The sequence below is a fragment of the Mesocricetus auratus genome, unplaced genomic scaffold (genome assembly GCF_017639785.1).
Source record: "Mesocricetus auratus isolate SY011 unplaced genomic scaffold, BCM_Maur_2.0 Super-Scaffold_100008, whole genome shotgun sequence".
NCBI lineage: Eukaryota > Metazoa > Chordata > Mammalia > Rodentia > Cricetidae > Mesocricetus > Mesocricetus auratus.
Window position 1 is genome coordinate 68758311 of NW_024429192.1, and position 12402 is coordinate 68770712.

Sequence of the window (12402 nt, forward strand, 5' to 3'; positions counted from 1 at the left end):
AGTGGAGTCCCATCACTATGTGACTCTGTGTGTGTGTGTGTGTGTGTGTGTGCATGCCCGTGCAGAGCACACTCAAGCATGCGTCCATGTATATGTGTGTGTTGTGTGTGTACATGCGTGTGTGAGTGTGTCTGGGCTCATGTGTGCACGTGTTACTGCTGCACATACAGTGAGAGAAGAAAGACTGGTTTAATTCTTGCCATCTCCCCAAGAATGTTCACAGGTTTTTCTAAAAATACAGCTGCAAGTGTTTTTAGTGTTCTCTTTCTTATGAAGCTGGGAAGTCTCAAGTCTTTTTGCCAAAGAAAACAGGAGAAAACGTTTCTTACAATAACTCTGGACAAAAGGCTAGCTAGAATTTTTAGCCGGGGCGAGTTTTCAGCTTAGAAGTATTTTTAGAATGAGCTAGAAAACTGAAATAACAACCATTACTTAGAATGCCTACATTCACTTCATTTTTAGATAATTCTTTTTTAATCTGAAAGTATGATCAGCTAGAAATAAGTACCCATTGTGTCCCAGGGGCTACAAACAACAAGAAATTTGTATGTGAGCCCTAAGGAAGCAATGTCAGAGTAGGGTCAGACCTAAGAGCTGACACCATGCAAGACTGACTCAACGTTAGTTAGAAAGTTAGGTAATGCCCAAACTTAGGTGATATAATAACCCTCAGCCTCATGTACTGGTAAAATAACTGAAACCCAGCAATGTTTAGCCTCCCTGCCCCTTTGAGCTCACCTGCAGGATCCTTTGTAAGATGGACGGGAGGGCAATGAATGCTGCCATACTGTTTAGAACTTGCATAGTCAAAGACTTCAGAGCTGTTGGAACAAAATGTTAACGGTAAGACTGGTTTTGCTTTTCTTTTTACTTAGTGGAAAACAGTCACCTTATATAGAAACTTAGTTAACTTAGGCCAGTTTGATATCATAAAATTGACAGTTGGTCAGCAGCAAAGACTATAAAGTTTGTAGATAAATTATGAAAGTATCACACAGAAAGAAATGCACATGACGAGACAGACTACAGCAATGGCTTCGTTGGGAAAATCACAGGAGGACAGATGTACTGGGGAAGGACGTGGCCTTGGCAGGTTGGTGAGTGGCCCGGTGGGGGGCATCCTGATGGGCTTACCTTCACAGTGCAGATGAGGAGCAGTTGAACTGGACAGCTTCTGTGGCGCCATCATTGCCTCCAACAGTGGAAACCACAGTGCCTGTGACATCAGAGGAAGCCACACCATCAGCATAGTGTTCACAGTTGAAATATAAGTATACTGGCAAAAATTAGGCAAAGGAAATTGGAATGTGACCAGGAAAAGACAGTAAAAGGCAGAGAGCAAAGTCAGAGAGGTCACCTTCATCAGCTGTGGGAAGCAGAGGGAGGATGTGGGACCATGACTGTGTTTCTATTTGGAGAGTGTGGGTGCAAGCCAGCCACGAGAGCTTCCTGCTAGGCTCTGACTATCCACAGAGAGGGGATAAATCACCCCAGGAGACTCGCCTCCACGCCTGTTCTTCAGGTTAACGGGAGACTTCCCTACATCAAGAATTAGGCTCTTTCCTCCATTGTTACACATCAGGAGTGGAGGTTAAGATGAACTCATTAGCATTCCAACCACATCAAGAGATGAGCAGATTTACCAGTTCTTTACTTCTACCACAGACTCCATTTAAGGCCTTACACGTATCTGTTTGTTTTTATGCTTTAACTTCGTTCAGAATGCACAGTTAGCAGAGGAGCCTCCCAAGCTTGGCTACTCAATAGACTCAGGGACACAGATGTGCTGATGCCTGGGGCTTAGCTGCAGTTAACACATAATGAAAAAGTTCAAAGCCCCCAGGCCACTCCCATGTGTAGCCAGGGCTGAGAATCACCGTTTTGCAGTCTCGCTCTAGCCTGGGCTGCACTCTAGCTACTCTTGAGGGCTTTGCTCCCGCTCTTCATGCTCACTCTTACCCACTGTGAACAGACTTGATGACAACTGACTGCACGTTCCTCCAACTGGCAGAAACAGAAATCCCACCCCACAGGCCCCACAGGCCCCACAGGCCCCGAGCATTCCCACACCAACACTCTGCAGCGAAACCGCAGACGTTAGGCCTTTGGGAAAGAAAGGAGCCAGAGCCTCCTGGCAGTGATGTCAAGAGCCTTATGCTCCTGGGAACACTCAAAAATGATTAAAGCTCAAACAAATTAAATTCAGGTTGCCAAGGGGGCAGTGGAAAAATAATTAGCTGCGAGTTTCCACACACGAAGACATCAGCCTACCTCTCGTTGCTGCTGATTCAAACTCTGGGAATTCCTCTGGCAAAGAGCAATCGTCTCTACCATGGCATCTTCAACACCCTTCAGTGGGAAAGCCTCCTTGGTGTCTAGATTGGGAAGGGGATAAATGTCACTTAAAGGTATGCTACTAGGACCTCAGAGCTTCTGTGAAACACACTTTTCCCTTTCTGCGTGTGGCTCTAGTTGGTTAATCTCCATTGTCAACTAAACTGAATTAAAAATGGCCATGGAAACATTTGTGTGTGTGTGTGTGTGTGTGTGTGTGTGTGTGTGTGTGTGTGATGGTGGAGGTTGTCCAAAAAGTTTTAACTGAAGATCTGGGAGAGCCACCCTGAACAAGGGTGTCAACTACCCAAGTGCTACAGTCCAGACTTAATAACGAGAAAGCAGGGAGCCTGTGCATCTCTCTTCCTGACTGAAAGTCAGAGCTGGGAGTTGCTCTGGCCTCACATCCTCCCCACTGTGAAAGACAGCCTCCTCAAACTATGAGCTAAAGAACCCCTTCCTTCCTCAGTCGCCTTGATCAAGTACCCTGTCACAGCATTTAATAATTACCTTTCTTACATGTGCCAAACCCAACTTATCACACTCACCTCACATCTGCTTGTCTCTTAGTTTAGGAGGACTTACAGAACCAGCGTCTCCAAGCTCCTGAGCTACAAATGGCTCCCATCTTTGGAGCTTCCTTCTCTGTTCATTCCACCTGTATACCTCCTGTGCCCCTCCCTGTGCCCAGATGGAGCACTGACTCTTCACTGCGTTTCCGACTTCCTAAGCCTGCTTTTCTGTTCTCTTTTGTATACAAGTCCAATCAGATCACCTCTCTGTACAGAAACTACCAGAAATCCCCAGCCTTAAGAACAGAGACTCAGCCTGCATAACAGAGGAGAGACAGGTTCATCTCGCCTGTGCCCTCCCTGAGACTACTCTAGCCACATCCACACACTCCAGTTGTCAGCCTCAAAACTCCTTTCTATGCTCTGTACAGTACATGTCTTTCACAACACACACTGACCCGAGTTACACGAGTGCCTGAACTCTTGCGACTCCTTTGTCATTTCCACAGCACCTGTGACACACTCTGTTCAACCTGTATTATAAGTCTTATCTCCCCGTGTCTCTTTGATGAGACTAAAACCTCTGAGGAGGGCAGGCTGTGGTTTAGTCAGCTGGGTGCTACCCATGGAGACTAAACACAAAGCCATGCACTTAATAGACAGCTGAATTTCTTAGCACACTGTCAACAGTGGATCTGAAGGCAAGAGGCTGTCACTGGACAGGTAATGAGACTTTCTATGAACTTTGGAAAAACAGCCTTCTGGATATGCTGCCTATGAATTACCACAGCAATGAAGAAACATCCTTCCTAGTTTTCCTTGGCCGCTCATATATTTGCAAAAATTATTCTTGTAACACTAAATTTAAGAAAAATATCACAAAATGCACCAAATACAACATTATCAAACTGACTGAGCATATACAGACAGTACAAAAGCAATAACTCAATGTCTAGTTTGATCACCAACAGGAAAAGTAAATAAAATCTTTTCATAGGTTCCAAAAAGCCACGGTGTAATACAAGATGGCCAAAATACAACACAAATACCTAGTCTTAGCATCAAAAAATATGGGCAGATTATCAACAGAGTTGCTAGATTAAAAAAGTACTAGAGGAATGCATGGGAGATAATCTAAAACTCATCTGACCCTCTGGCAAGATATGCTAGACTGTCAAAGAATATAAAAGCAAACACCTAACTAAAAATGGATGGAGGAGCAGAACAGATTATTTTTCCAGAAAAAAAAAATACAAATGGTCAAAATAAGTGCATGAAAAGATGCTCAGTTAAGCAAAACACATGATGCCCCAGGTGGAAACTGAAAGGAGAGAGGGGAAAGGATGAGGGAGAAAGGAGTGGAAGAGAGTCCCCTGACACCATCATGATTGACAGACAATGAAAGGAGAGAGGAGGAGAAAGGACGAACACATCAGGGAGAATGTGCTGCGACCAACCTCACACACTGAAGAGCATGTGAACATTGGTGTGGCTGTGGAGAACTCTAGAAACAGGGTTAGAGCACCTGCCTGGCTCTGGGTGCAACTCCCAGCACAAAGGAACTTTTAAAATGACGACATCACAGGCTGGGCACTGGTGGCGCACACCTTTAGTCCTAGCACTCAGGAGGCAGAGGCAGGCGGATCTCTGTGAGTTTGAGACCAGCCTGGTCTACAAGAGCTAGTTCCAGCACAGGCTCCAAAGCCACAGAGAAACCCTGTCTCGAAAACCAAACAAATGGGTCAGGCAAACTAAAAGTCAGTGCTGGAACTGGAGAGCAGACTAGAAGGTACAGTGCTGCTGAGGGGCTGCTTGTGTGGTGCAGTATGATAGCATTTATTGCCACTGATACTTTGGGTAGTTTTTTTTCTTATTTTATCGTAATTTTTTAAAAATGAAGAGAAATGTCAACGAACACAATACAGCTTATCTATCTGTGTCGGTCACTCCAGATTCACTGCTTGGGCTACAATGGACCAGAAGCTCTGATCTGCTGCTGTCTACCATAGGGCACCAAGCGTAAACACATTAACTAGGGACCTACACAGAGCCAAGTGCAGCTGGAGATGGCCACAGGACAGTGACGGGCGCCACATCCCCTGCACAGCTGACCTCATCACACCACAGTGGCGCATGGCTTCCTGTCAAGAAGCCTCCTGGAAAACCACTAGAACTTCAATCTATGTTACAGCAGATAAGGGGAACTACGAAAATGGCTAAGTGTAGTTATCACTAAACTAAGGCAGTATATTATATAACATTTTCTCACAACATGAGGTTAGTGGAGGAAAAGCATGTTACATCCAAGCACTTACCCACACCCTGCTGTGTTATCTCTTGCAGTCTGCTCTGCAGTCTCTAGGAGGTAAAAACACAGAGGTGGCAAACCACTTTATATTTTTACCCACTATATACTTGCATTAACAAAATTTAGAGGTTAACCCCAAAGAAACAGCTGGTGAGATGGCTGGCTCAGCACCTGCCACCAAGCCTGACAACCTGACTTCATCACTGGGAGGAGAGAAATGACCCTTGCAGCTTGTCCTCTGACCGTCACACGAACGCTGTGGCTTGCATGTGCCCATAAGCACACACATGTAAGTAAGTAAATACAAATGCAACGTTCCCCTGCTGCGCTTCAGCACTGACTACTGACCACATAGCTCACAGTGTGGAATGGCTGCAAGAGATCATGAGTCACCAATTCTGCCCGTGTGTGCCTCTCTGTGCCACTGAGCCGTCACCACCGACGTCCCTTAGAGCAGCACTCAGGGTCTCCACTTGTCATGCTTTGGATGAGGGTGTGAAATGTTTACCAGGTTCTAAAAAAAATGGGTAAGCTGTGCAGGTACTAACCAAGGACGCGGCAAGCCTATCCTCTCGGCACAGGTCCCAGCCTCGCGTCCGAGTTTTCTCTAACATCCAGCTGCACTGACCGCTGCTCTGACGACTTCCAAATTCTTACTCCCTTAACTGATATCCACAAAGCCTTCCTGACAAACATCAGAGCTGGTCCTAAGAGATCCCTCAATCTAAATTCACTCGTTTTCTTAGGTGCCTTGTAAGTCAAAGCCACAGAACTTTGAATTATGGATTTTCAGTTTATAAATCAATGTCAACATTTATCCCCCCACCCCTCATTCCCTTCATATCAGAATCAAATGACAGATACCTTCCCAGAGTCGTGCCTCTTCCCTCTCATTAGCTCATACGTGTACTACGGAACCCTGGATGCTGGAGCAGTTCTGTGGGTGGATGCTGGCGGACGCACAGCAATGTGACTATATCTGGCTTTGCAGAACGGTACACGTGCTACCACAGTGGTTTAAATGGAGACTTTTATACCTTACAATCGTCTTTGCAATAAGGAATGATTCTTTTTAAATTGAGAGAACCCCAAATACTAGTAAGAAAGGAATAATTTAAACTTCTATTATTGGGAGTATAAAATGGTATAGCCCTTGCAAAAAAGATTAGCACAAGAGTGATGAAAACAGTTCTATTCCTGAAGACCCCAGATCTAGAAATACGCCAGGTGTCAATCAAGTGAATGGAGAAACAATGACAGTTTGCTCATACCTAAATGTTACACAACACAAAATACTGATAAGTGTAATAGAAGAGAAAGCTCAAGAGCATTGTGGTATCAGAAAAACTACACAAAAGAAAACATACTGGACACGGAGAAATACACAGTGGTTTTCTCTGACTATGAAGAAAAGATAGTAATTATCACTGTTTTCTTTACATGCTTTGCACAAATACATGCATTTGTCAAAAAACATCATCAAATGTTATACTTACAACTGTGATCCTTTCCATGTATATAAATTATGACTTCATAATGGTACCACAAATAAATATGGGGCTGTTCTCAATGAGTCTGATAATAAAACATACTTCTGTCTACAGCATACCTCAAGACACCAGAGACAGAGACAGAGTGACAGTGAGCACAGCGAAACCCTACCTCCAGTAGCAGGAGGAAGGCGCCATGAACATCCCCTTTCTTCTCCAATAGATACGCAGTGACTTCATGGAGCCGATACTTTTGTGTGATCTAGGGAAGAAAGAAAGCACTTCTGTAAACTCTCTACAGAGGACAGAGAGTGCAGCCCACCAGTCACATGCGGCGGTCGGGTCAGCAGAGAACCCGGGTCTTTACAGAGGACAGAGAGTGCAGCCCACCAATCACATGTGGCGGTCATCAGAGAACCCGTGACTTTACAGTATCTACTGTACAGTACAGTGACAGTCAGCAGAGAACCCGGGTCTTTACAGTATCTACTGCGCAGCACAGTATGTGAGAGTCAGCAGTGAACCCGTGTCTTTGCAGTATCTACTGCACAGCTCAGTGACAGTCAGCAGTGAGCCAGAGTCTTTGTAGCATCTACTGCACAGTACAGTGACAGTCATCAGAGAACCCGTGTCTTTGCAGTATCTACTGCACAGCACAGTGACAGTCAGCAGTGAACCAGAGTCTTTGTAGCATCTACTGCACAGTACAGTATGTGGAGCCTTCTTATAATGAACCCATCTGGCAGTTCTACTTCAAACAAATTCATCCCTTTGTTTATTTTCCAAATTTGTCACACATCGGAATGGGGAGAAAAGCCAACACACATAACAAACAATAATGCTATAAACTAGAAAATGTCAGTTACAATTCTACATAAAATATTTAGAACAAAACAACCAAAAAGAGTGGATACTAACTTATAGGGTTTTACTAAAAATTAATAAACTAAGAATATCTAAATTGGTAAAAAAAATAATTGAGTATGTTCAGAAATAAGGAAAATACAGAAAATGAAAGCAAGCAAACACCAGAGAAATACTAAAGTGTCACAGATCGCCTCCGTTTCTTTCTCCACTGCTGTGATGAAATACCCAACAGAAGCCACTTAAAGGGGAAGGGTTCACTCTGGCTCACAGGCAGTCCCCCATGGAGAAGGGTTCACTCTGGCTCACAGGCAGTCCCCCATGGAGAAGGGTTCACTCTGGCTCACGGGCAGTCCCCCATGGAGAAGAAGTTAAAACAGCAGCAGGTTGGAAGCGGCTGTTCACATCTCACTCACAATCAGAAGTAGAGCACTGTGAGAAATGCCTGCTAGTGTAAGGCTCACTTTCTACACTTCAGATAGTTCTTTCCATGCCAATTAACCTAAGACAAACCCTCATCAGTGCCCAGAGGCCAAACAGCACCTCAATTTCTCAGGTGACTCCAGATCTTATCAAGTTAACCACTGACACTGACCAGCACACAGATCAAAGGAGAAAACATCTCAAAGAATGTAGAAAACTCACTTGTTAAAACACAACATGCTTTCATGACCGAAAAAACAAACCCAAGCAGAATTTCCTTAAGAGGCATTATCTCTGAATATCCTGCAATAAACACCATAATAACTGCAAAGTACCTGGTTCCCTTTAAATCAGAAACAGGATGGAAGGCATACTGCCACTGCTTCTATTTAGTCATGCCAAGAGTGCCCAGACACCCAAGAAGACTGAGCTGTAGAAACCCCCAACTATTGAACTGAAAAAGAATTTAGCTGGTTGCTAAGTGCAAACCAGCACAAATAATCCCTTGTACTTAATGCCACAGAGGCAAACAATAAAACGTCTTTACAGAGAGAGGCAGGCATGGTGGTGCACACCCTTCTAATCCCAGCACTCTGGAAGCAGAGGCAGGATCTCTGAGTTCCAGGTTAGTCAGGCACACACATTTTTACAAGGCAAACATTTCTGGATGTGAAGCATCAGTACCATAGCTGCATTGACTCGTGTGTGGTATGTATGTAAGGAAAAACAACCAAAGGAACAGAAGAGAACAACAAACAGATCTGTGTACGTGTAGAGTTTAATATAACACAGCATGGTGTTAGAAATCAGTAGGGAGGGTGTGCTGGCTAGTTTATGTCAACTTGACAAAAGCAAGTGTCATCTGAGAGGAGGGTACCTCTATGGAGAAAATGTCTCCATAAGACTGGGCTGTAGGAAAGCCTGTGAGGCATTTTCTTAATTAGTGATTGATGGAAGAGGGACCAGTCCATTGTGGATGGTGCCATCCCTGGGTTGGTCCCGGGTGCTATAAAGAAAGCAGGCTGAGCAAGGCATGTGAAAGAAGCCAGTAAGCAGCACCCTTCCATGGCCTCTGCATCAGCTCCTGACTCCAGGTTCCTGCCCTGCTTGAGTTCCTGTCCTGACTTCTTCAGTGAACAGTGATAAATTCTTATCTCCCCAAGTTTCTTTGGTCATGGTGTCTCAGCACAGCAATAGTAACTCTTACTCAGATAGAGGGAGGGCCAGCAAAATGGTTTGTGGGTAAAGGTGCTGCCTGAAAACTGATGACCTTGGTTCAATCTCCAGATGCCATGATGGAAGGACTCCTGATAGTGTCGCCTGGCCTCTACATGTGCACGCGTACACACACACACACACACACACACACACACACACACACACACACACATGCACGCACGCACGCACAGCCTCTCTCTATCTGTCTCTGTCTCTTTCACTCACTAGGGAGCAGAAGAAAATCAAGGCAAGGAGCATGCTGAATCTACTGGACTGTTACTTAGCCTGCTGTACTTCATGGTGTATTACGACTATTTGACCATCACTGTCTGCAGACAGGAGCTGCCGAGTTCCCTTTTCCAGGCTTACTTTGCTAGTTAGAATTTGTATAAACCCTGAACCATTGCAGGGATGGTCGAGTGTTGTTTCAAAGCAGCTGACTGTAGCAGTGGCGACTCCACCTGGGGTGCCAGCACTTATTACTTCCCAGCTTCTGCAAGGAACGTCACACCTGGGCCTCTGTGTCCACCCGGAACAGGGAGACTCTTCAGGGAAAGTCACACTTGTCTTGTGCATGCGTGCTGCAGGTCTTACCTGAATGGTTTCCTCCAGACGGTAGCACTCGAGGACTTGCAGTGTTGCTATGACTTGGTCTGGACTGAGCTGACACAGTAGCTCAATGAACTGCTCTGTAACCGATGGTGGTACCTGCAGCAATTCCTGATTGACATGAACACCCTCCCTGAAAGAGAGGCAGGAGGGCACACCTATAGTCAAAGGCAACTGGCACATCGTGATAAAACAAGACCACTTTTCATGAGATGAAAATATGAACTACACCATACATAACATCAGAGGCATGGAACAGGTCTGCGTTCACATGGAACAATTAGCAAAAATTATACTCTGTACTAAAAGAAAAAAAAAGACTTAATTCAGCTTAAACAATGAGAACCATGAGCTGCTCTACTTTAATGATTAATGTGGGTGGGCCCATCCCATGGGGGCTGGGGTCCTGGATTGTCATGAGAAAGCAAGCTGGCATTCCACTACAGTAGCCTGACGCCCACTACATTCTACATCTCCTCCTCAGAAACAGGTGAGTGCAGCTTCCACCCATCACCAAAGAAGCGTCTCTTTACAGCAGTTGGAGACCCTCACAGAGAACCAGAGCGGGTCACAATGCAGAGACCAGGGCGGCAGGGAGTCCAGCCCCAGTGGACATATCCACATCCCAGCTCCACTGGGCTCAGGGAACACAGCAGGAAAGGGGGCAGAAAGACTGTAAAAGCCAAACTTCAAGGGATTCCTGATGAGACAGTCTCTCCCAGAAATGGCTGAATAAACAAGAGTGAGCAGTGTGGAGGGGAGCTTTACAGGAGGCCCCACTCCAGGACAAAGGACTGCATGCATCTGGTGACTTCTGGGAGGAGAGTTAGCCTCTCCCAAAGACGAGCCCCTTATTGGTTGTCCAGTGCAGACTGTCAGCCCTGAAACCACACACACACACACAAACAAAAATGGACTCAGAAGGACCATTTGCACACATATTATACATTTATGTATTGCATACATGTTTATATGTTTATGTATGCAACAAATATAATCACAGAAAAAGAAGCTATCAACTTGAGAGTGAGGGACAGACATGGGAGGGATTCAGGGAGAGAAGGGATAGAAGTGGTGAAATTCTTATTTCAATTAAAACATTAAACTTAGAGGTGGGCAGTGGTGGTGCACACCTTTAATCCTAGCACTTGGGAGGCAAAGGCAAGTGGATCTTAGTGAGTTCAAAGCCAGCCTGGGCTACAAAGCAAGTTACAGGACATCAGGGCTGTTACACAGAGAAACCGTATTTCCAACAAACAAACAAACAAACAAACACATACATAAAACAAAACAAAACAAAACAAAGAGCAGGCTGAGAAAGCCATGAAGTGCAAGCTAGTAAGCAGTGTTCCTCCATGGTCTCTGCATCAGCCCTGCCTCCAGGTTCCTGACTTGAGCTCCTGGCCTGACCTTAGTGCAAGCTTTAAGCTGGTGTGTATAGGGTGATTTAAGTCACACCTTGATGACATTCTTTTGCTTGCTACATGTTTAACAAATGTATTGTTCAAACAGAGAACATGGCTGCGGTGAATCATTCTGCATGACTGGCCTGGTGTGGAAAGGGCTGGTCTACTCCCTCTGCACTCCAAAACTGTGAGCAGGCCGGCCTATACTGTTTCCATGGCTTTGTGGAAGTTTCACAATCTCCCTCAGTGCTTGCTTTAACAAACTGGAGTCAGTAAGCTAACCATATCTGTCTGCTTGAAAACTCTTTGTCCCCTCTCAGGCCCGCTGTGATGGACAGGGCTACCTCACACCCACTTGACTATGAGTCCTAATACCTCAGAGTGGCATTTGGAAATACAGTCTTTGCAGACTAATGAATTGAGTAAGGACACAGTGGAGGCCAGTGTACCTCTGACTGGACAAATTTCCCATGAGAAGAGAAAACCTAGATACAGAATTTAGAACACTGTGTAAAAATGAACTTTCTGGGTTCCAGGAATGCCAACCAGCCAAGATCCACCAGAGATGGGGGAGGGGAGAGAAGGGCTCTCCCTTGTGGCCTCAGAGGGGAAAATCCCTGTCAGCCCAGCCTCCAGAGCTGTACAAGACAGCGAGCTTGTGCAGCTGCTGGGAAACTAGTGCACCTGCTCCTGAGGGGCCCAAGGAATGGGGCTTCTAGGCTTAACTGACCCGGCGAGGCACGTGGCCAACTCCACCCTGTTGCCTCAGGTATGGAGCTGGGAGAGAAAGGCTGACTGCCCTGGAATAATCCTTTTGTGCACTGCAGATTTCTCACTGTGACTGGTTTAACAAGGAAGCTGACTGGCCAATAGCTAAACAGAAAAAAGTGAGGCAGGAGAGCCAAAGTGAGAATGATGGGAGGAAGAAGGGCGGAGTCTGGAGTCGACAACAGATGTAGCGAACAAGATGAACATGCCATTCTGAGAAAAGGTACCAGGCCACACAGCAAAGCCTAGATAAGAAATAGGGGTTAATTTAAGTGTAAGAGTTAGCCAGTAACAAGCCTGAGCTATTGGCCAAGAATTGATAGGTAATCTTAACTCTCCCTGTGGGTTACTTGAGAATGGCTGCGGGACAGGAGAGCTCTGCCTATAGCTGACACTCCGTGACCACTAGGAGGGACAGGAGCTCAACAGCTAAAAGCCAACTGAAGAACGGTGGTGGAAATGAGTGCCCC

The 12402-nt window shown here is 45.5% G+C and overlaps 1 protein-coding gene across 4 annotated transcripts in view; it reads right to left on the reverse strand.

Annotated features, from left to right (window-relative positions):
* Positions 1-12402, reverse strand: part of Vps8 (VPS8 subunit of CORVET complex) — a 207857-nt gene that overhangs the window by 62022 nt on the left and 133433 nt on the right. For all 4 annotated transcript variants that reach the window (XM_005071628.4, XM_013114582.3, XM_005071629.4 and 1 more), the window contains 6 exons: positions 9744-9891; positions 6817-6906; positions 5162-5204; positions 2272-2375; positions 1135-1216; positions 739-821 (listed from right to left, as the gene is read on the reverse strand). In XM_005071628.4, coding sequence (XP_005071685.1) covers positions 739-821; positions 1135-1216; positions 2272-2375; positions 5162-5204; positions 6817-6906; positions 9744-9891 — 550 coding nt within the window. The remainder of the gene's footprint in view (positions 1-738; positions 822-1134; positions 1217-2271; positions 2376-5161; positions 5205-6816; positions 6907-9743; positions 9892-12402) is intronic.